General features: G+C 45.7%; 1 protein-coding gene across 3 annotated transcripts in view; it reads right to left on the reverse strand.

Moving 5' to 3' along the window:
- Nucleotides 1-5,846: 5,846 nt before the first annotated feature.
- Nucleotides 5,847-25,004, reverse strand: part of LOC144114882 (uncharacterized) — a 46,409-nt gene continuing 27,251 nt past the window's right edge. Inside the window, exons 8-24 of one of the 3 annotated variants that reach the window (XM_077648886.1) lie at nucleotides 24,268-24,330; nucleotides 23,968-24,042; nucleotides 21,864-21,935; nucleotides 21,732-21,788; nucleotides 16,769-16,822; nucleotides 16,142-16,195; nucleotides 15,753-15,806; nucleotides 14,781-14,834; nucleotides 14,621-14,674; nucleotides 12,225-12,269; nucleotides 11,473-11,526; nucleotides 11,347-11,391; nucleotides 9,682-9,735; nucleotides 8,773-8,817; nucleotides 7,557-7,596; nucleotides 6,580-6,633; nucleotides 5,847-5,884 (exon numbers count right to left, since the gene is read on the reverse strand). In XM_077648886.1, the coding sequence (XP_077505012.1) occupies nucleotides 6,626-6,633; nucleotides 7,557-7,596; nucleotides 8,773-8,817; nucleotides 9,682-9,735; nucleotides 11,347-11,391; nucleotides 11,473-11,526; nucleotides 12,225-12,269; nucleotides 14,621-14,674; nucleotides 14,781-14,834; nucleotides 15,753-15,806; nucleotides 16,142-16,195; nucleotides 16,769-16,822; nucleotides 21,732-21,788; nucleotides 21,864-21,935; nucleotides 23,968-24,042; nucleotides 24,268-24,330 (828 nt within the window). In that variant the 3' untranslated portion in view covers nucleotides 5,847-5,884; nucleotides 6,580-6,625. Of the gene's footprint in view, nucleotides 5,885-6,579; nucleotides 6,634-7,556; nucleotides 7,597-8,772; nucleotides 8,818-9,680; nucleotides 9,736-11,181; nucleotides 11,227-11,346; nucleotides 11,392-11,471; nucleotides 11,527-12,224; nucleotides 12,270-14,620; nucleotides 14,675-14,780; nucleotides 14,835-15,752; nucleotides 15,807-16,141; nucleotides 16,196-16,768; nucleotides 16,823-21,731; nucleotides 21,789-21,863; nucleotides 21,936-23,967; nucleotides 24,043-24,267; nucleotides 24,331-25,004 lie in introns of those variants that run through there. The other 2 variants (XM_077648887.1, XR_013311158.1) reach the window with 2 other exon arrangements.

The raw sequence follows: 25,004 nt of genomic DNA on the forward strand, positions 1-25,004 counted from the left end.
GAGGAACACTCATAAACCGCGACGTACTTGTCATCAGTGAGCTGGCGGACCGCGAGTGCGAGGTGCGCAGCCAGCTAGCAGGACTCTTGTACTTTGCGACCAGCAGTCTGCAGCCTGGCGGGTAGCAGTCCGTTATGTGAACTGTCAAAATTGGGGAACGTTCTATGCTCCGCGCCGTGGCGAAGAGGAAGTGATGGCTATTGTTTTCAGTCAGCTAGCTGCACGTCTTAACACCACGAAATTTTAGAACGTAAGCAAATCATTTTATTTCCACCCTGAGCTCTTAGGCGCCCCTATAACAGACACCAGTGGTGAATGCTTAGTGCTAAAAGTGTACACGTGACGGCTTAGTGTGCACGTGCGCCTGTCCCATATTTTCATATCTAACACAGATGGCGCCGGATGCCAATGCTGGCGAAATACGTTTTCGAATTCATTCTGCTAACTGCTTTTCAGCGAGGAATAATAAATAAAAATATACTTCTGCGCACAAGTAAACTTCCTTCCATCGCCATCCCTTTGGCCTGTAGCAAGAAGGCCTAGTCCGATATCCTGCTTTCCGCATCCGCGCTAAAAAATGACGGGATCCGCGCCGTTACAATTCCACTAGTCTGGCTCGTGCAAAGATGGGTTGGCGAGACATGAGGGAAGAGATCAGACAGCGTTATAGGTCCTTTGTTGCTGAAGAGATTGCCAAGTGGCTGGGTATAGAGGCGCGTTGGAACCTCGTCGCCGAGGCACGGATGTGAACAACCAAGAATGAAGAGGAAGAGCCGACAGCTATTAGAAAAGAAGAAACAGAAACGTCAGAAAAGGCGCAGCGACAAGGTGGCGTCGGGCAGGGACGGTTACATCTCCGGAGAGGAGAGGACGCGCATCTTGAATGAGTTCTATCAATTCCGTAGAGATCTGATGCTTGGTCACCAGTAGGTCACCTTACAAAAGATTCAAGAAGCCCTCTGATAGCCCCAACTCCTCCGCTCCAGCCGGCCAGCCGGGGCAAGTAGTGGACGCTGACAACTGCGAGCGCTACGAAGGTGAAGGCGAGGGCTTGTGGCACCTGCCGGCTCTACCCCGCCTCGGGACCCTCGCGCGTGGTGGGAACACCGCGCAAACATTCAGTAGGATCGGCGAACCAAGCCTCCGTGCACTGCCGCCGAGGGGAGTGAGGCGCCCACGCCGTAAGCCGCCCACACGACCAGAAGGTGGCTCCGAGTGCCTCCCTCGTGAAACTCCGGACGAAGGTGCGGAATCCGCTAGACCATCCATGGAGGACCACCTGGACTCCCAGATTCCCTTCGAACGCTGACACGGCTGACGAGAAAGGGCTCGCCCGCTTTGGGGGTGCGCCACTACGAGGACGGCAACGGGAAACTTCGAGGGAGCTTCAGAGAGATCAAGGGCACTTACGAGCGGCGAAAGACTGTTGCACGGCCTTCAGCCGGGCCCACTGACTGCTTCCGCTCAACCGTGATACGTGGTGAACGCAAACTGGAACCAAGATGGCCTAAGCTAGACTGTTCAACTTCTATGTTGTGTTAGTCTATTGCCTCTTAGTCAGAACAGCGTGGACTGACTCTCCTCCCCACAGCGCCACCCCTACGTGAGAGATTCTTTCAGCGTACTGAAAAAATAATGACGCCTCCCCCTCGCAGGTCCATCCCCAGGCCAATATGACTCAGCCCGCCTGGATCTCACGTTCCTAGGCAGAGAGCCAACGTGGAAGTTTTCCGTTACGTCTTTCGATGATGTCGTTCACAACACTATAGACCCCTCCTTAACATCGCTGTCGCTGTAAAACTATATTTAGTCTTTCAATGGTCGTTTGAGGGATGTAATAATGAACATTCGTACCATGGCGCTTCAAGAGCCGCCACTTCATGGCAAATCCTGGTCTACCACTCATGACTAGAAAGACACCACAGCGGTAATAAGAATCAATTTTCCTTATCTGTGAAGCCCTCCGCAAAGGCGAAATTCTTGTACGATTTAGTAGGACTTTCTTGCAGGCGTGTTGATTCAATTTCGAGGACTCTTAGTGAGCGCGCAAAAAGGTTGAAGACAGGAAGTAAAGAAACGACCCCGACACCACAGGCGCAGGAAACGACCATGACATCATGGGCGCTGACGGCGCAGTCTGCGCCTGCGGCGTCGTGGTCGTTTCTTTACTTCCTGTGCTGGATTTTTTGCGCAGTTTTTAATCTTACAAGTGCAAGAGGGATGTTTTGCCAGTCGATTTAAAGAAGAAATGCTCTTGACAGGAGGAGTTACCCAGATTCGAGGTTTATGCAATTCGAAAGCCGCGATTTTTGTCGAGAACTGAAGGAAGGGTGGGCTGAACCATATTTCTTCGGTTGTCTGTATGATTATAGACTATCATGGCGCCCAAAAATTTCAGGGGGCACTTATGCCCGGCTTAAAAATATGACGCGATATTTAATGAGTCAATCCCAAAATTTCAGTGTTAATCTGTATCTACTTAACATTCATAGATCGCTGGGAGCCCTCATACCGCTCCTGGCGCGTAGGTGCAGCGGTTAAGTTATGCGCCACTGCCCAATGATGGCAGGCGCTGCCTCCGGTGGGACTTGTGCGATCCAGACACAGCCTTGTGCTCTTCCCCAGCAACCATTAATTCGTCATTAATTTAACCGCCACCTCAGGAGGTGCTCAGTTTGCTCATAATTAGGTCGGAATGTTGTGATGACGCCACCAGGTCATGTGACCTTGGCCCAGCTGCCTGCTAACGCGCTTAGAAAATGCTCGTATTCGTCACATCGCCGGCTGCGTACAGAAGTGTTCGGTACTTGCTTCAATCGTGGGCATCTTCGCTGCATTTGCAAGCCCAAGTTCAGCTGTTGATCGTTATAGATAGCGGTGTGTTGTAAACATTTTCTTGGGTGCAATCTAAGCATTTTGGGAAAAAGCGCAACAGCACAAGGACAAAAAGAGGAGGGCATGGCGAGAAGTGCATTCTCCGCTGTCGCTGATTATGTGCACGACGGTATCTTTTCTCTCTTTTGTCCTTTTGCCACAGCGCTGTTTCACCATCATGCCAGACGAACTCGCCCTTCAGTTCCCTTCGTCTAAGCATGGGCTTGTCAGCACGTTCAATTTTCGGGATGCAAAAGTGTCAACAAGTGGGATTTTAAAGACAGAAACAAAGAGAGAAAAACCACTTGTTTACGCTCTGTGAACATCAACAGCATGCAGACTTTGATAAAAGAAACAGGCAACACAATCGTCAGCAGTGCCGCATCTGCGCTCCCATCTCCGGAAGTCTCTCATGGCGAGGAAGGAATTCTGTTCTTTCGTCCTGACTGATTATACTGATTATGTGGATGTAAGCGCACGATGGCATCTAGGGCGTGACACATCCCGACTGGCGCGGTGCCCTGTCGATCTCAAAGGAAAAGCTTGGCGCGAGAAGAGCACCTCGCGCAATCGACGTCATCGCACGCCGAACCGAATAGTCAAATGGGCACCACGGATTGTCACCTCCTTGCACCACCGTACAGCGAATTAATGAGGCTCGTCACACGTCATGTTCTTCTTAGTCTTTTCATATGCTCTTCACCCAGCAGAATTCACTACAATATATATGCTGGGGCTTACTTCCAAATCGAAACGCTTCGGTATACGCCTATTCAGCTGAAAACAAGTTTCATGTCCTTTTTGTCTATTTTTTTTAGTTCGGCGGCGTTTGTCACACTGTTGATCATCTGGCTCCCTCTGTTGGCAACAAAATCTGTACGTTGCGTTCGAAAATATCACAATAAAAATACGTTGTTCATATGAAAGTATTCATTTTCGGTAGTTTTTTTTCTTTTGATTCTGAATCCCTAGCCACGCACTTGTGTTGCTTCGGCAATGAATCTCAGCAATTATATGTCATGAGCCTAAAGGTTGACTGCTCATTCGGATAACGTCACATTTAGATGAGTGGTCTCACTTACGATATTTTGGTATTGTTAACCGCGTCATTTCTGCTGACATGTTGGCATCAGTAAATCCTGAAAAAGCTATTGATTAATATACCTCGCTTTTGGTGCATTTTGCCAATTTCGCTTGTCATTATGCTGCTCCCAGCATGTGTTCAAGAAATAAGGCAGCGTGAGCCGTAATTTGGAAAATAAGTGGGCTGAGTAGTGACGGCTCACTAGACGTGCAACCAGAGCTCTTTCATCAAACAAGTTGCTAAAGCGCCCCTCCCGAACCTGGCGATTCCCTGCGGCTACTACAGGCAGGATAACAGATGGTGGCGCCGCCTATGAGCTGGGATGTCAGCTATAGGCGGCGCAGAGCAACTTGTTTTTTTTTTTTCTCTTCTATGCCCGCGTTTTGAGCACCGCTGAGCTGTTGGTCTGAATGCCGCAGGCGACGTAACAGTGTGCTAGCCTCTAGAAATATGGCCCAATCAGTGGGTTATATTTCCATGCTCGTGTTCTATGGGGACTCCAGCTACTGGTACAATCAGCGAATGTACAGGTGTATGCCTTTCAATAAGTCATACCTTGACACCGCGAGGACCTGGGAATCCCGTGGGTCCCTGCTGGCCAGCATGTCCCTGAAAACAGAATAGGAGCATGAGAGAAAAGCATGAAGTGATTGCAGCAGAAGCACGTTCTTATAAAGCCCCTGTTATGCATGCATCAATAAAATCGAGCCTGTTAAACCTCATTGTGCCGCATGGCGACACCGTAACAAAACTGAATCGTCAAAACACTCGAACAGGCACCACTTTCGCATAGACTTCTGCCTACGGTGGCCATTATAACAACATGTTCGCCTGATTTTGTCCAGGAGAATTCCTTAAGCGTAGTGAAATTGTTGGCAACATCTTTTTGTCCTTTTTCCTGCACGGATACCACAAAAATTACAGGTTATCAAAATGTCGCCTAAAGATTCTCGGTGTTACATCGCAGCACACAACATTTCACCGCCCACAAACGCCCAATAAAGTCATCCGTGTCTTCCAAGGCGGCAGCTCAGAGGAATCTACGCACCTTGAATGTTGGATAACTACACGCAAAACCATAGACAAATGATTATACTGAACAATGCTCCATGCTTTGGCTGCCTCTACGTGTCGCAGTGGGTATAAAACAGCTTCACGCAACAATGTGGTCTACTAAATTTACATGCTCAAAACTGCGCCTGCACTTCAGAAAAACAAAAAAAAAACATTGTTGCACCTAGATCTTTTTACGGCCAATCATTACGACCAAGTAGTTGCACGGGTTCAGTACTGCAACGGTGTTTTTCTTCTTATGTGCAGGTACTGTTCTGAATACGTAAGTACGGGAGTAGACCCAGCTTTGAGATTTACAACTAGGTCATTTGATTGGAGCACTCGAAAGAAACCTGACATGCTCAGAGGTGTACCTTTCAAACGCAGTTTGCGGCAGCATAGATGATACTTTTCAAAATCCCGTATGTTCGCATTGGGAAACAATGAAGCATGAGCCCCTTACATTTCATTTAAATCATGCTTGAACAATATCCACAGTACAAATACACGTGCGCTAGCGGCATATATATGTTCAATAAACCCAGCCGCCCATTTCGCTGTCTTGTTCGCCAAGGCTACTGTCGCCGAGGCGGCGCACTTAAGACGCACGATGACGATCCTGCAACATCGACCAGCTGGGAATCCGCATCGCACACATCCACCGCCATGGAGCGCAGCGTTCGTTCTCTTTGGGAAGCATCATTCCGATATTTTGGCAGATGTACTCCAGGAAATAGTAGCCTGGAAGTAGTAGCCTGCTGCTAGGTCACACACCGCGTGGCACAAAGACACGCTCCGTAGCGCATTGGTATAGTGCATACATATTACCAGGTCTCCTTTGCTTCCGGGAGATCCAGAACTTCCGGACGGTCCCTGCAATGATGAAGAAATGCGCGAGATATTTAAAAAGCGTGGGATACACGCCCTCTGCCCGCCGTTTATCTCGGTTATTAGCTCAGCTATCTACTTGTTAAATGTCAATACAGTAACATGCCGCCTGATAATACGATTTGAAAGGTACCTTGAAGGCGCAGTCATCTATGTGCTCACCAAGTGAAACCTGTTCTCGTCGCTTACGATACTTACGTGATTGAAAGCTTGATTTCTCGGTGTTTTTTTTTACTGTCGTATCGCCTGCACTAAGATCTGGTACGGGAAATTTTGCAGCCTTCTTTATCATGTCGCTGAGTGGGTGTGTCTTTCGAGGTGATGCAGGCAGATATAGAATTCCCCATTCTTGTCTACTCTTTAAGAGCATGAAGTAAACAAGAAGACGTGAATAAAAACATAAAAACAAAACTTCAGGACATACTTTTCAAGGCTGCATTGTGGTTCTTCCTTCTCCTTGTACATTGAAATGCGAGAAAGCAGGGTTCGCGAAACGAAAAATGCACACACTTTGTTTTCAAAAGGGGCACGGAGGTGTTCTTTAGTGTAAAGTTTCTGGAACGGCTGTTACCCAAAAACTGCATGCGCCTCATGCATTGTGTTCAAAAAGGAAGAAAAGGAATTTCCCACTATGTGGACTCATCAAACTGTTTACAATCTATAGTTGGCTCTCTACTCACGGGCATTCCGTCGGCTCCTGGAAGGCCTGGAAGTCCGGGTTTTCCTCTAGGCCCCTAAGAAGTCCGCAAACATATTTGTATCATTGCACTACGCTAACGATTATGTTACTCTCAGAATTTTACTAAGGCTCCCTAAAAGCAACCAGTGACAGACACGCACGAATTACTCAATCACTATCATTGACATCAAGCGAAAAGTGTCGAAATAGCCTCTTTAGTTTTGTGCGCACCTAAGCAGTTTTATGCACGCGATAAATGGCGAATGCCATGCGTACCAGTGATTCTTATCGTAAGTATCTGAAGAATAAAATGCGAACAAATATGTGCGCGATGTAACACGCACGGCAAGATTGTTTGAACCCCACTTCCAGATACCAAGGGCCTGCCATTTTTCCCTGCCAAGTTTGCATTTCCTGTTTTGTTTCACTTAAACCATGGTTTGTAATCTGAAAACCCGTCGTCACTTCTCTCGTTCAACATGTTCAGTCTCCGGGTTCTATAGCTACCTTGTGAGTTTGTCTCGAAATTACATTTTTCAACATTCCGGCCAACATGGTAATAAAGTTCTCTCTTTGTGTGCAACATGGAGCAAAGTTTATTGCATCCCTTCCTACGCGCCGACGATGGTTTCGCTGTAGTTGCCTCTCCGCAGCAACTGAAGCGCTGTGATAAGCAGCACTAAGCATTCTATGACACCTAGGCACGCTTCGACTGGCAAGCTGAATAAGAAACTTCAGCGCCATAGAGCTCGCATTGCGACAAGAAGGAAGCTGCGCGACCACATATCGTTTGTTGCGCGCCATATTGTTCAGCCCTGTTGTCAGGCATTCATAACTATCGCCGTCTTCTCTACTTTCTTTGACCGTAACACACGAACGCTGTGAGCCCATTCGGCTGTGAACCGGCTGTTTCGAAACCGTTGCTTTGAAGAGTAATCACCGATTCCCTTACAGCGTGTCACTGACGCAGATACTTACGTAACGCTTGGGTGTTCTCGAACGAAGCTTCGTTCCCTACCTGACATATTCGAGATTAAAAGCCAAAGGAACAAAGTAAGCGGTTTCAGGAACCAGAACGCTCTAAGGGCAAAAATAACAACAAATGAAGGGCCCGATTGTGGTTGCTTGATCGAAAATTGAGAAGAATCGAGTAATTTATAAACAATATATGGGTTTCTTTGCAGGAAAACGCTGAACCGTAAGGTTATAACTGCGCAAAATGAAGCAAAACTTTCATTAATATCCAGTCAGTTAACATATGCATCCACGCTTACTTTATATGTGTGCTTTATTTTTTATTTGCATACTATTTCCCTTTGCAACCGCTTGAATCAATTTTGTATACTTAATATATTGACGTGTGATTGATTTGCTTGAACGTTTTGTATTTAGTTTCTCGCTGCCGACTCTTATTTCTTTTACTTACACATTGATGATAAGAAGACCCATTACAGTATCTACTTTGCTACCTCTTGCTGTAATATGGCGCGCAATACCTCCTGCTGTATAACACATAATCATAAGCAGTAAACTGCCATCATAAATAATAATAAACTTTAATCTTTTCAACTAACTGTCTGTGCAGTAAAAAAAGCTATAAATTACTTTTACAACTCCTTTTTTCTTCACTAATTTATAATCTTTTATAAAATTGGACAAGTAACTGCTTTTATCTGTTGCATTATCACAGTCATCATCTAATTAATTCAGCCCACCACAGCACCAAGGCCTTCTTCCAATCTCCCTACTGTGCGCCAAGAGCAACAAACACATCTCAGCGAATTGCCTTTCCTAATCGGGCTGTAGTATCCTCTGCCAACCCCAGCTGTGTTTCTTCCCCATTGATATTCACAGTCTCGTTCTCACACACAGACCTGTGTAAAGCAGCTTATATACACGTATATGCGCCGAGGCATTGTCGCATCCCATGAAGAGGTGCTGCTCCCTTTTTATTTCTTAAAGTAACACAAAGCAGAGTACTTTATTTCACTCTGAGGGGCTGTCATTGGTTATCTTTCAAGCTCTTTGGTTTTTCTGTGCATCTCTTAGAATTATCAGACCTTTAGATATATGTAACAACTGAAGCTACCTCGCACCTCATATGCTTGACGTACACGCTACTTCAAACCAAGTATTCGCGCCAAAGGCAAGTTTTTCCTGTATTCATTTTTTTTTCTAGCAGATGTAAACATACCGGAGGCCCAAGTGGTCCCGGTACGCCCTGAGGACCTGGGGATCCCTGAAATAAGAAATGACAAAAACAATGAAAACGAAGTTCATTATATATTTTTTTAATTTGTAGAAACGCTTCGCAATAACTATAACTGCAGACCAAATAGGACGCCCTGCACGGTGAAAACGTTGCAAGTCGTCACATCAAATTCTTCGGTCTGGTCATTCCAAGAGCAAGGCGCGTGCAATGCAAATCCCGCATGGCACGCAACTCTGACCAACTCCGTGAGCGTTCGAACCTAATGCGTGTTCCAGTGGATTGTAACAAATAGCTTTTGAGTGCCACTGACCGAAGTAAAGGAGAAAACAACCGACGGTTCGGGTTCCGAACTTGTTCACGATGAAGTGTTCCCTATTAGCGCTATTAAAGCAGTTTCTTCTAAGAAAATGACTTCAATTGTACTACTACTTCGCCGGATGTTTCACAGATCTCGAATTAGTTTTTAAAACTCGGGCATAATCCAATTTATACACTGTCCCGTATTTTATAAGAATGCTGCGGCCACTGGCAGAATGTTTTCCATACTTGGCCACTTTCTGCCAAATGTTTGACACTTGCCGCAGAAGAACCTCGCCTTATCTGCTCATAAAAATTCGTTACCATCCGCTGCAAGCCTATGAGCCCCCACGCCTTCTTTTCACAGAATAAATCGTCGAGCACTGCAAGAAAAAAGTGCCGTCAGCTGTTCGAAGCCGGTAGCATGAAATGCTGCGGCCCACAACTTTGCTGCGCCTCTTTAGCGTTGCTTAGCAGATTCAACACTTTATATATCTTACTGACCGCTGTTTAGCACTGCAGATGCTGAATTCTGCGAACATGCACTGCAGCGCGGATAAGCGAAAGCAGGAGCAAAAAAGGATGAGAGCTCACCACAGGTCCCTGCATCCCCTGCCGCCCCGGCTGGCCAGCTATGCCCGGGGGACCCTGGGAAAAGTACAAGAGGACCGCATGTCATTGCTCCGCATGCCCAAGTCAATGTCGTGAGATACAACTGGACGAAAGAAAGTTTTTTATCCAATCGTAGCATCACATGTTCAAGCCATATGTTCACATGTGCTGTCTGTCACAAACCATGGCATGGGCCAGCAAACACAAATAGTGGACCATTTGGAGTGCATTTGCATGTGCAAGCCACAAACAAATTTGCGGACCAACTGTGCGTATAAAGAGATAACGCTGAGCTGGGCGTATCCGCCCAGGTGGTATGAAATTATTACAGTACACATGCAAAACTGTCCAATGACACGAAATAAGGTAATAAGATTGAGCGCACATATAAAGTAATAACATGCTATAACACGGAGAGCACCGCACGCGACATGCGGAGGTAGTGGGTTTAGATCCCACCGGCGGCCCATCTGTTTGTTTTCTTCTACTTTCTAATCAATTTTCGTTGACTTAAAATAATTACCTGCGGTTTTAACTACTGCTGAACCTGGTTAGAGAGCGAAAGCTGTGTTGTATCGGGCAAGTAGACGCGGCTTGGCGTCTGTAATGTTGAGTGCATTCCGCACACTGGATAGGCAGCGCGCCCACCCTATCAGTGGCAGTTAAATTTATGGTTCATTGCGAGAGGTTGGTGACCCAATGAACGCTGCTGCCCATTGTACCGCCTCTAGGGGCGAATCGAAAGGCCAAGGGTCAAGTGGTGCGGCACCATGGTGGACCACATATGGCAAGGCCTGTAGCCACATTTCACCTCTGGCTCACTTGAAGGTCAACCGTAAACGCGCGGAGAAATCGGCTTTACCTAGCATAGTGAAGCTTTCGTTTCAGAAATGGTCACGCAACTAATCTGCCAACGGTCAACACCGCAAATCAATAAAGAATAATAGAAGCCTTCCCCTACGCTTTCCTCGGTTTCAGTGACTGTTGGATTTCTTCATATGTGTGTCGTCACGAGAACCTCAATTTCCACTCTTTGTCTTCTAACATGTGATGCTAATAATAGCAAGCAACACACACAGCTAGAAAACAACCGGCGAGCTATATAACGCAGAAGACAGCATGGGTCGAGATCATGAACTGACTTGACGTGCACTACGATTTTAGCGCGGAAGTGTTTGTCCTGACAGTAGCACAACCTGTGCAGCCACAAATCAAAACATGAGCTCGAGGTCCACAAAACCACGCCTTTTCAGCGGCTTCAACGTCGCAGGTTGCATTCAGCTCCAAGTGCCTCCTGGATTCTGAACGCGAGACTCAGTGTCTAAATAACAACGGTTTCTCTCTGAGTACCCCCTGTATCAATGCCTAGATTTTGCTCGGCCGTACAAAACGAATAAAGCCAGAAAAAAAAACAGCTGTTATTGTACAAGTTATTCCGCATGCAAATTCCAGGAGATTTAAGAGTCAAAAGTCATTTCTTACTCCCGTAAGCAAGTCTTCTTTCGCCTAGATCGTTCCCTCTCTCACCTGTCACAACGTCATCAATAAGCGAGACAACCGTTGAAAGATCGCTTTGATATCAAATTTAAACATGCAATATCAAAGGCGTAAAAACGATAGGTAACAAGGGTGGTCGTTCTAACGTACCGGACTCCCCTTGGGCCCCACTGGTCCTTCGGATCCCGGTATGCCCTGTAATAAAACAGTTTCAACAGCGACATCTTGCGTACATAATTTGACACAATTAAGATAACAAGGTGTATGAGTAATCACAGGTGGTCCAGGAAGTCCAGCGAAGCCCCGGGGGCCAGGGAAGCCCCTTGGACCCTAGATAAGAAATAGGAAAGGCACAAGTGAACGCGCTTGCTAAAGAATGCAAAACAAACTTTATTTTAAACAACTCCATTAGTGTACCCAAGTAGTATAGCGCTGCTTTCTTCTGGCGTGTTGCCACAAATTTTGTTTATTTATTTCACTCATGGCAAAAAAGCGCTCTGCCCAGAACAAAACGTGCGTAAATTTTGAACTGACAATGCCATTCTTTAAAAACTCCTTTGATGTCACCAGATTTCAACCGTGAGAAATTTTTAAAACTAGCTATACAAATTTGAGGGTTCTTATAGTTTTGAAAAGTGAGCTTTTGTCAATACACTATTTTAGTTGTAGCCAAATGGCGGGATCCTTCACATCTGCTCACAAAGAAAGCGCAAACAATCTTTCCAGTGTCTCTGCTGCAGTGGCGAAGGGTCTACTGCATTCGGCTGCCTAACCAAACGTCGCCGGCTGAAATTCCGGCCGCGACGACCGCATTTCGATGGAGGCGCATTGCAAAAACGCCAGTGCTCTGCGCGACGTCAAAGCATAGTTTAAGAGCCTGCGGCAGCTGAAATTAATCCACAGCCCTCCACTAACGAGGGACTTTAAGCCCCGCATGTCATACCATATATATTGCACAGCGAGCAGTACCCGCAAGTAATTTTGTGCAACTAAGAAAACTGATAAATAAAATTCAAATCCTCATTTACCATTTCTCCAGGAAGTCCTGGAAGCCCTTGAGGCCCGTCGTCACCCTGGGTGTTGGGAGACGTAATAAAAGTACATCAGCCATTGTTAAAAACTGTAAATGGAGTTTTTCACCGGGAGTGGGCGCATTATTCAATATCGCCTCGTTTCACATTTGTATATAGCGTTGCCACACTATAAAGAAGAAGACGACTTCGCTGTGTTCGCATGCACTCGTGCGTTTTTAGTTGTTAGAGAGAGAGAGAGAGAAAACATTTATTTCGTTACCCAGGTCCGGGTCGCCGTTTCAAGCTATAGAACGCGAAATACTTTGAGGTAGCGTTAATTTTACCGCGTATGTTATACCGCGCTTCGAATTCGTGGATGCCTACGCATGCTTATCACTATATGCGCGTAACAGTACGTAACAGCATTTGCTGCGTAACCAAACCAGGCTGAAATTCCCAATGCCATTGTAGATAGGCACTCTCACGCCGTGCCGTCAAATGCTGCATGCCCTGAACGGAAGGAGAGGCATTTACAGCTAAACCTATACAAAGCGCTCGCTCATTCCTTGTGCCTATAGCTCGCAGCAGCCGCCTTGGGAGAACTGACATGGAGGCAACAAATCAAATCACGTCTATTGTTCTTGAAAGTGGTTGGTATCCGCTAGGACTGTGCTAATATTGGAAAGTTTTGGATAGAGAATCGAATAATATATATATATATATATATATATATATATATATATATATATATATATATATATATATATATATATATATATATATATATATATATATATATATTCGATTCGCTTAATGAATCGAATAGAGCATGAGCAAAACTACTCAAAAATAACGGAATCCGCTCTTAAGTTTTCGACTAGTTTTCGAGTAATTGGCACGAAGTTGGAATAGGGCGCATCGTTTTTTTCGACAACTGTTTCGAAACCAGGATCCACTCCTACTTCACAGAGCGTGCTGCCGCGATTGGTTTGTGCGGGAAAGGAGGGTTCACCGCCGAGACGCCGTTCATTAGTTTTGCGGCGTTCGTAATGTTCGTTGATATGTGCTCCGAGATTAGAAGACACGGGTGGGTTCAGCCAGGTATAGCGAACCCTTCCGTCATATCCGAAATCGGAGACTATGGCTCAAACTCTCGTCCTTGTCCTAAGCCGAGGTTTGGCGCTACTTTGCAGTCGTCATCAGCAGCAAAATGTAATTTTCTTACGGCCGTATGATATTGCTGACAAAATGAAACGTGTATCGTTGAGGAGATCGGTGTTGCATCTTATAACAGGTAAACTTTCACTCCATGACCCATTTGCCGCTGCTAGCGTTCGCTGCTTCCCGTGGATATTAGTTTCGCGCGCATATTCGCACACATAGCAAATATTCGTACACATATTCGCTTCGTATTTGATTCGGTGATCTTACTATACGATTCTTATTCGATTCGGTTTATAATTACCATATTTTTGTTAGTTGGGGCAGAAAAGCTACACTATTCCTATTCAATTCGGTTTTGAAAAGGTACTATTCGCACACGCCTAGTATCCGTGTACATTAAGCCATACTTCACGCCACGTTGCCGACAACAACTTAATCGCTGCAATTTCTTCTTAGCATGAGGAGGGACAAACGTACGATCGTTGAGCGTACTCGGCCGAGCAGACAACAGCCCTTCTCGTCGCCTTCAAGTCCTCACGGTTGCCGAGTGCCACTAATCGAATGTCCAGACTTACTTCTCTTTGCCGCGTTTTTCTGCTTCTCAAATGTGTTCGCTTATACCATGAAAACAAAGGAAGCGAGAACAAAACCTGGAGGCGACACTTAAGCTCCACCTTAAGGCTATGACGTGACAACGTTAATTAACGTGAACGTTAATTGCTCATTCTTTGCATTCATAGATCGCTCGGAGTCCTCATACCACTACTGCCGCAGTAGTACAGCGGTTAAGCGATGCGCCACGGCCCCGGCAGGTGGCTGTTTCAAGCACAGCCACCAGTCGGGCTTGTGAGACCTAGGTTGCTCATCCCGAGCAGCCTTCGCGACCAATCATTAATATAACTTCCATCTGCCACGGTGGGTTGCTTTTCTGGGGATCTTTCATAGATTTTTCTCTACGCCGGGTTTGTGGGACACGAGCTCCTTAACGCTATCTCATTAAAATGATTGCACTTTTGACGAAAGCTATTTTCACTTAACCGGCTGCCATTGGAAGCAGGCGGCCAGAGTCTCGCATTGTCCCTCGGCTGTTGTTGATAATTTCTTCCTTATTTAACTGTATTCATAAGTAAGCCATGATGGCCTGCATCATGTTCTACATCATCTGTGACACGATTTCAAATCTGCCTCCTCGGCATCAGCACATGCATGCCGTAGGCACTGCATGAGCGAACGCATTTACAACGTACCGGATGGCCTTCGTGTCCGACCAGTCCCTGATCACCCGGAGATCCGACGTAACCCTGCAACGATCAGGATATGCTGAATACCCCGTTTGCATATTTGGGTCACTTGGTCACGTCGTAAGAAAGCAAACGTTTCACTAAATAGGCTTGATTCAATGCTGACCCTTTCACCTTTCTCTCCCGGCAGGCCTGGGAGACCTGGAAGGCCGACGTCGCCCTGCGTCGTAAAGAGAAACAATGTTTGAAGCAAAATATGACCACGACAAATATTGGGAAAGTTCAATTTATAACTATGTATCCAGAGTTCTATTCCAGCGTTAAGTCGCGTCTACTCAATTTTATCTCTCGCTTTTAGTGCAATAATTGTCGTTTTCCTCTTTATCTATCTGTGGCGCCGCGGTGGCTCAGTGGTTATGGCGGTCGGCTGCTGACCCAAAAGACGCGGGTTCGATCCCTGACGCGGGGGTCGAATTTTAATGGAGGCGAAACTCTAGAGTCCCATTTACTGTGCGATGTCAGTGCACGTTAAAGAAGCAAAGGTGGTCGAAATTTCCGGAGCCCTTAACTACGGCGTCCCTCATAGCCTGAGTCGCTTTGGGACGTTGAACCCCCATAAAAACCTATAGCCAAAAATCTTCCATCCTCTGCAAATGTTTCGAAAGTAACAGCTACGCACCACCAAAATACGGAGCACACTTTGCCAGTCAAACTCATCCCCTGCGTTAACCATGAATAGCTGAGCAGAGTTTTATGCTTACGCAAGTGCCTTGCTCGCCTAACAGTGCATATGCGCATAAACGCAAAAAAATACTCAAATTTCCTCTACATAACGCGAGCGAAAAGTTAGCGCGCCAAAGTGCGCTCCTCATTATTCTGGCCGCAGCTGCTCTCTGTATACGTACACAGAGTGACCTCCGTGTATATTGCAGGCATTTTTCAGGGTTATGACAGGGAACATTCTCGGATCCGCGTGGTGGCTAAGCCTGACTTTACTCCGCGGGCGCACGGTCAGCTGCAATGGCCTTGTGGTAGGCACAGGCCATCAAAGCACACTTCATAAAAAACGTGATGTTTGTGTTAAACATTCAATAACTCCTTCGAAATTTTCAACTCGTCAAAGCGTACGACCCCTGACCTTTGGTCCTGGAGGCCCGGGCTTTCCACGCTCCCCGTCTTTGCCGCCCCGTCCCTACAAGCAAGGTATACAGTCAAACATCTCAAACAATTTCGCATAAGAAGAAACTTGCAAGAAAGAGGAGCCCCTCTATCTATTCCTCAGTGTTTTCGGTGTTAACTAATCCCGCGTTCTTTGAGACGTTCGAAGGTACGGTCAACACTTTCTTGCATGTTAAAGACAGCTTACACTGACGCCGTCACCACGATGTTGGTAAAACAGAAGCCAAGTAAGAAGCTGCATGCGCTACTTGTCTTCATCAAGCTTTATTCTCTTGCACTGCTTTTGAAAAAAAAAGATAAGGCCATAAGCCCGGCTGTCAAGTGAAATTTCGGAATTCGATTGCTTACCCGCCTTCCCGGTTTTCCAGCTGTGCCTTGCTGGCCTCGCATTCCCCTTGGTCCCTGCAAGTGAGTCGCGACACAGTTATTCTGCTGCTGTATCGATGTCCCTGTTCGACTGCGCGATAATTTTATACAGAACAACATACAAAGTAAGGTCAACGTTATTCTTTCGAACAACCAGCTTGTCAGACTAATTTCACAGCATTCCTTTTGCGAAACTCATACGCAACGAAGCCTCTCAGTTAGCTAGTCTAGACTCGTTCCTTAACAAGCTAGCGACCGATACTTTTCTCATGAACTCGCTCACAATTTTTGCCTCCTGTTACGTACACCAACTATGATACCGCAAATAGGTTACAAGCATTAGAGCAAATACGTAAAAGGAGGAAGTCAACTATCCATGCATCATTCCAATTCGGGCATCCGGAATTCTAGCGGGAAGTAATGCCTATAAGCATGATCTCGACTCTCTAGATGCTCCCAACATTTTTTGTGGATTGCTACCTTCTTGAAGGGTCGGGACGGAACGAGAGTGAATAAGTAGGACGCCATTATTATAAAACAGTTTCGGCGTCCACTGAGCGCTCATAAAAGCGCTTCACAAAAGAATATGCAATCGGAGCGCTCACTTACCACAGCACCTCCCTCTCCGCGCTCTCCTTTTTCTCCTGGTTGTCCCATAGGGCCCTGAACGCAATAAACGCACATTATCACGAAACTACATAATACATAATACATGTTACGTAATACATAATACATATTTATAATACAGTGGCATTAGTCTGTATTTGTCTGCCCAGTTGCACAGAAGTCGCCACAGCATATTAATGTATGTTGGCTATTGTTTCAGTTTCCTTACTTGTGTCTAAGCGAGCTGGAAAAAAGCAGTGGCAGCAACAAGCATATTTGAGTGTTTTTGCTGGTTGTGCCTTTGCATCGCTACATTTCAAAACACACCAGCTCTGAAATTTGACCTTTGCGACAATGGTGCATTTTATCTGTGAAGAATGCCTTATGTTGAGCACATACTTATTTACTTTGATTCAGCTTTTCAAATGGAAGTGCACTAGTGCATAAATTACTTGCTTGGGCTGCATATTATATCTGTGTAAAAGAATCCCAGGCCGAAGCAGCCTCTCGCCTTTCAAGTCTCGCATTCGCTCCAACAGTAAGTGCAAGAGGGACTGCACGGATCGTGCAAAGCACACACACACACACACACACACACACACACACACACACACACACACACACACACACACACACACACACACACACACACACACACACACACACACACACACACACACACACACACACACACACACACACACACACACACACACACACACATATATATATATATATATATATATATATATATATATATATATATATATACACATTATATATATATATATATATATATATATATATATATATATATATATATATATATATATATATATATATATATATATATATATATATACCGCCCTCTTATGCTACCTATGACATCAAGACTGCCAGAACCGAGACCCCGTTAAGCTATTAGCAGCCAAGGCAAATGAGATGAGGGGCTCGTTTGACAAAGGTCGTGGGTTCCGAACCCACCGGCGGCATGGTTGTTTTCTCTGCTGCTTCACATGTAATTTTCTCTAAACCAACTGACTGGCACTACAAATGAAAAAAAAAGAAACATTCCCCTATGCACTTTGGTTTCGGCGACTGTTGGCTTCCTTAACTTTGTCAAATGAGCCCCTCATTTCATTTGCCTTTTCTGCTAATAACTTAAGGGGGTCTCGGATCTGGCAGTCTTGATGCCATAGGTAGCATAAGAGGGCTCTCGCACAGTTTCCGCCCCCGCCGTTAGATGACGTTCTACGTCACACTCGCGGTATTACAGGACGTGCTACGTCCACCGCTATGGACGAGGGTGGCGCTGGTGAACACTCTCAAGGTTAGCTTACACGCAAAGAAAAAATACCCACGAAAGCAGCAGACTGGACAGCCGTCGCCGTAGCTCAGTTGGTAGAGCACCGGACGCGATATTCGGAGGTCGTGGGTTCGGACTCCACCGGCGGCATGGTTGTTTTTTCTGCCGCTTTATATGTAATTTTCTTTAAACCAATTGACTGGCACTGCAAATGGCTTCCTTAATATATATATATATATATATATACGGGAGTAGCACTGATTAGCACTCTCAAGGTTCGCTTACATGCAAACATAAATACCCATTAGAGCATTAGATTGGACAGCCGTCGCCTTAGCTCATTTGTTGGAGCACGGGACGCGGACGCGATATTCGGAGGTCGTGGGTTGGGATCCCACCGGCAGCATAGCTGTGTTAAGCGACAGATTAATAGAAGTATTATTCGCGCACTTATGAGCACTACAAATTTTAAAAAGAATAGAAAGGTTCCCCTGTGCACCTTGGTTGCGGTGACTGTTGGCTTCCTTCATATTTGTCAAAACGAGCCCCTCATTTCATTATCCTTGTCTGCTAGTAGCTTAACGAGGGTCTCGGCTCTGGCAGTCTTGATGCCATAGGTAGCATAAGAGGGCCCTCGCAGTTTCCACCCTCGCCTTTAGATGATGTTCTACGTCACGCTCGCGGTATTACAGGACGTGCTACGTCCGCCGCTATGGTCGAGGGTGGCGCTGGTGAACACTCTCAAGATTCGCTTGCACCCAGTAAACATAAATACCCACGAGAGCACCAGATTGGACAGCTGTCGCCGTAGCTCAGTTGGCAGAGAACCGGACGCAATATTCGGAGGTCGTGGGTTCGGATCCCACCTTCGGCATGGCTGTTTTTTCTGCTGCGTTAGAAGGAATGTTCGTTAAGCGACAGATTAATCGAAGTGTTATTCTCACACTTAACAGAAACTCCGACTGAAATAGAAACATTTCTCTGTGCATCTGTGCACCCTCGTTTCGGTGAGGTTTGGCTTACTATATATATATATATATATATATATATATATATATATATATATATATATATATATATATATATATATATATATATATATATATATATATATATATATATATATATATATATATATATATATAAGATCACCAAAAATTGAAGAAACATAACAGGATTTAATTCACGACGTTTCGGCTGGAGGACCAGCCTTTTTCGAAAAAGGCTGGTCGAAAAAAGCTGGTCCTCCAGCCGAAACGTCGTGAATTAAATCCTGTTATGTTTCTTCAATTTTTGGTGATTTTATATTATATTGACCAAATCAGCTGCCAGAAATCACTTTTGATATATATATATATATATATATATATATATATATATATATATATATATATATATATATATATATATATATATATATATATATATATATATATATATATATATATATAAAAGCAGACAAGTTAAAGGAAATGAGGGGCCCGTTTGACAAATTTATGAAGGGAGCCAACAGTCACCGAAACTAAGGTGCATAGGGCAACGTTAATTTTTATTATTTTTTGATGTGTTATGCTTATCAGTGGGATAATAATACTTAGATTAATAAATCGCTTAAAGTAAATTACTTATAAAGCAGCAGAAAAAACAACCGTGCCGCCGGTGGGATCCGAACCCACGACCTCCGAATATCGCGTCCGGTGCTCTTACCAACTGAGCTACGGCGACGGCTGTCCAATCTGCTGCTCTCGTGGGTATTTATGTTTACTGGGTGTAAGCGAGCCTTGAGAGTATTCACCAGCGCCACCCTCGACCATAGCGGCGGACGTAGCACGTCCTGTAATACCGCGAGCGTGACGTAGAACGTCATCTAACGGCGAGGGTGGAAACTGCGCGAGAGCCCTCTTATGCTACCTATGGCATCAAGACTGCCAGAACCGAGACCCTCGTTAAGCTATTAGCACAACAAGTTAAAGGAAATGAGGGGCCCGTTTGACAAATTTATGAAGGGAGCCAACAGTCACCGAAACTAAGGTGCATAGGGGAACGTTAATTTTTTTTATGTGCTATGCTTATCAGTGGGATAATAATACTTAGATTAATAAATCGCTTAAAGAAAACTACTTATAAAGCAGCAGAAAAAACAACCATGCCGCCGGTGGGATCCGAACCCACGACCTCCGAATATCGCGTCTGGTGCTCTTACCAACTGAGCTACGGCGACGGCTGTCCAATCTGCTGCTCTCGTGGGTATTTATGTTTACTGGGTGTAAGCGAGCCTTGAGAGTGTTCACCAGCGCCACCCTCGACCATAGCGGCGGACCTAGCACGTCCTGTAATACCGCGAGCGTGACGTAGAACGTCATCTAACAGCGAGGGCGGAAACTGTGCGAGAGCCCTCTTATGCTACCTATGGCATCAAGACTGCCAGAACCGAGACCCTCGTTAAGCTATTAGCAGACAAGTTAAAGGAAATGAGGGGCCCGTTTGACAAATTTATGAAGGGAGCCAACAGTCACCGAAACTAAGGTGCATAGGGGAACGTTATTTTTTTTATGTGTTATGCTTATCAGTGGGATAATAATACTTAGATTAATAAATCGTTTAAAGAAAATTACTTATAAAGCAGCAGAAAAAACAACCATGCCGCCGGTGGGATCCGAACCCACGACCTCCGAATATCGCGTCCGGTGCTCTTACCAACTGCGCTGCGGCGACGGCTGTCCAATCTGCTGCTCTCGTGGGTACTTATGTTTACTGGGTGTAAGCGAGCCTTGAGCGTGTTCACCAGCGCCACCCTCGACCATAGCGGCGGACGTAGCACGTCCTGTAATACCGCGAGCGTAACGTAGAACATCATCTAACGGCGAGGGTGGAAACTGTGCGACAGCCCTCTCATGCTACCTATGGCATCAAGACTGCCAGAACCGAGACCCTCGTTAAGCTATTAGCAGACAACTTAAAGGAAATGAGAGGCCCGTTTGACAAATTTATGAAGAGAGCGAACAGTCACCGAAACTAAGGTGCATAGTGGAACGTTAACTTTTTTTATGTGTTATGCTTATCAGAGGGATAATAATACTTAGATTAATAAATCGCTTAAAGAAAATTACTTATAAAGCAGCAGAAAAAACAACCAGGCCGCCGGTGGGATCCGAACCCACGACCTCCGAATATTTTGAAAGTGCTCTATCGGATTCGTTCAACAAATTGAGTAGGAGAATATTCGTGTGTGTGTGTGTGTGTGTGTGTGTGTGTGTGTGTGTGTGTGTGTGTGTGTGTGTGTGTGTGTGTGTGTGTGTGTGTGTGTGTGTGTGTGTGTGCGTGTGTGCGTGCGTGCGTGCGTGCGTGTGCGTGCGCGTGTGCGTGCGTGCGTGTGTGTGTGTGTGTGTGTGTGTGTGTGTGTGTGTGTGTGTGTGTGTGTGCGTGTGCGTGTGCGTGTGCGTGTGCGTGTGCGTGTGCGTGTGTGTGTGTGTGTGTGTGTGTGTGTGTGTGTGTGTGTGTGTGTGTGTGTGTGTGTGTGTGTGTGTGTGTGTGTGTGTGTGTGTGTGTGTGTGTTCGCAATAACGAAAATATTCACCCCATGTGTTGCTGCGCTGTTCCCTGCCGTTTTACACCTCAATAAACACGGGACCGGCAAATTTTCGTTCCTGTCACACGTACCACAGGCCCATGAAGTCCGGTTAAGCCCATTGGTCCGGGAGCCCCCCGCATGGCCAGCTGAAAAAGAACGAGGCGTATGTGAAGGTGCAACGTCAACACGCCGACTAAGAGGCCCAAGGCTACGAAACCGACCATGTGCTGGCTCAGCATTTGTCGCAGAGATTCGGTGTTGTCAGGGCCCTTGGTACTTCCTGCTGTCTGGTACTGAAACGAGACACAAAGCAGAAAGCCGTGTTACAGCGATATCTGTATACGGCACACTGTATAGGAATGCGAAAAGTTTTTTTTTTAGGAAAGGAAACGGTGCAGTATGTGTCTCACTTCTCGGTGTACACCGTAACCGCGCCGTGAAGGAAGGGAAGAAGGTGGGAGTGAAAGAAGAAAGAGAGAACGAGGTGCCGTAGTGAAGAACTCCGGAATAATTTCGGCCACCTGGGGATCATTAACGAGCGCTAGCACCGCACAGCACGTGGGCGCCTTGCGTGCAATAGACGGAAGTCGACGCCGCCTTACGGTAGGATCATTTCCAACACTATGAGTGAGGAGGGGAGAAGCGGTATAAGGAAAATACGGGGGGGGGGGGGGGTTACGCAGCCACACACATGTGCCTTGTGCAGTCTTCGTCATCGTCAGGTGGAACGTTCGGTTGTAAGTCGCCGCCGAAAGCTTCTAAACTCCTCTAAGACGCTCGCACGCAGCTCAGACGTCAAAGCCCTCAAAAATGCGGTGGATGGACCACAGGGAACACGCGCTCGAGACTCCACACATAAAAGCGCTGCCCCAAAAAAATCCGCAAGTCTGCGCCCCGCACATTTCAGGGGCAAAAACTGAGAACGTTTACGCCATGCTGCATAATGGGGAAAACTGCAATAGCAGTGTCGCCTGTACGCGCTGGTGACGCTTCACTCTTGATCCATAGCCTAACAGCTCGAGACCTCAGCGTCCTTGCTCAGCGGGAGTCATTGAGAAAGGCCGTTTGCTTAGGTGTTATAGGCTGCTATAATAAAAAGAAAGGCGTGGTAGCAGTCTTACAGAGGGAGGACGCCTGAACCGTTCCGTGAAGGAAGGGATTTAGTAAGGGGTGAAATGATGATTTTTTTTTAATTGACGTTTATGCTTCCTATCGCTGAATTAATTCAGGGATAGCTGGCGCCAACTTTGTCAGTGTTTTTCTTTCTTTTCAATATTTTCACGAAGCATTCCGCAAGCAAGGATCTCAGCCAGAAATTTTTATAACCTTACTGAAAGCCCGTTAATTTATTACTCACGGGTTTTCTGATTATAAACCTTACTTTTGGTACCAGTATATTAGAGATAATTTTTATTTGCTAGTAGTACGACGAAAAAGCAGTCAAACAAACGTCCTTAGGTGGTTGTATTTTCCTCCCTGTTCATATTACGATTATGATGCATGTACTTCCCTCAGATATATAACTTTTCAAAAAACATACTCTCTCCGGTGGTATCAGTATGCGTGGGGCATGATATACTACGAAATGCTTGACGAGCCTAATATACACCGCTAAATGAAAAGATATTTACCACTGCAATTATTTGTGCTCCGCATGTCCTCAATCTACGACGCTAAAAACGCTAAATAAACGACCAAAAACGGTAAGACCGTAACTTATAAGTTCTAAAACCATGATCCAGTCTTGTGCCACGATTTGGTAACCAAGCCGCATCAAGCGCTTCGCCAAGAGCGTCGAGTGCAGGCTAGACATTTTCTCAATGCACAGCTGCTGTTGGCTTCTTCACGAACTGAAAAACTAATTATTTTACTAACTGATTTTTCACTGAGCGAATTGGTTGTCGTATTTACGTATTCGCAAATAGAATCCCTCCCTATAGGTCAATTCACAAGTTAATTGCGGACACAACGATAAAATCTCTCAATAAATCGATGGCTATATCGATTGATTATTAGATAACTAATCTATTTGTTTATGTATTTTCTGTCACTAAAGAGGCATTGCACTCTCAAATAGCGTAAAAAAATCTGAAAGCTGCCATATATGTACTGTTCTGTGAACGAGTTATTTTAAGGTGATATTAAAGCACTTGTGAACATTTTAAAATTTAATCAGACATGTGCATTATTCTTACAGCTTATGCTCGTGTTATACAGCTCATTTCGGACAGAATTTCTATCTTTTGAGTTTCACTTTCCTGCCGCTGTTCGCACAGATAAGGTATAACATTTCAATCCTCACGCAGTGCTTATCAGCAGACGTACCGGTATCATGAATATATGCCCAGGGGCGCCGGGCTGCCCAACCGTGCCGGCAAGTCCGTCCCTTCCGGGGTCACCCTGAAAATAACACACGCAAGGAATAATGCAAACGGGCGCATCCATCCTATAGACACGGAGAAACGCGCAACGGCTCACGAGTACGTGATCCCAAAATCTAACAAAACTGGATAATTGCTCGCTGTAAAACGATGTATGCGTGCAGTTACTTCATGTGCGTCTGCAGTACAACTGTCAAATGCCAACGGTACACAACAAAACAGAAACTGCGTGCACATTCCTCACCTTGTCCCCTTTGAATCCTGGCAGTCCGGGAGATCCGGGAAAACCCTGAGGCCCTGGTGGTCCCTGTGGATAATAGCACCGAGAAAAAAGGACGTTTGGAAATGTGTCACGACCCAATGGCTTATACCTTCATCGCTGCATAACCGTTCTGGTGCGCCTCCTGAAAATGACCTTTGATCCATACCATTAAAAGCATGCTGTACGTGTGCATTTTCTTACGCAACGCCCGCATCGGCGCATCAACTCATGTATGCAAATGTGCCTAGAGTGTTTCTCAAAGATCTGGGGCCACTTAGTGTGATACCGAAACTGTCGCCATGCAGTGTGCTAAGACTCCTGCTGCGCTCCCGACGCTCTGCAAAGAGTAAAGGGCCGTCCTCAATGCCATGAGCGCACAGCTAGCCTCAACGCATGGCTTGGCAACTGCTCAAACTTAAATTTCCTTGCTTCAGAATGCGATGCCTTAGCAAAGCGCAGTCAACGCGATATGCGCGTTACAATTTAAATGCACAGTGTTACGAGCGTAGACGCATCACTTTAGATTGATAACATTGTGCAAATTATTGAGAAACGCCATTCGCGCTTGCTCTTTTTGCTCAGAAACGCCATTCTCGCTATTCCGCAACTGGTCTTCAGTGCGAGTTCTCCGTTCCAAACAATTCTGAACAAAATAATTTTTCAATGGAAAATATTTTATGAACACAATTTTTGTAAGAGTCCGCTATACCAATAAGTAC

The sequence above is a fragment of the Amblyomma americanum genome, chromosome 1 (genome assembly GCF_052857255.1).
Source record: "Amblyomma americanum isolate KBUSLIRL-KWMA chromosome 1, ASM5285725v1, whole genome shotgun sequence".
Classification (NCBI taxonomy): Eukaryota; Metazoa; Arthropoda; class Arachnida; order Ixodida; family Ixodidae; genus Amblyomma; species Amblyomma americanum.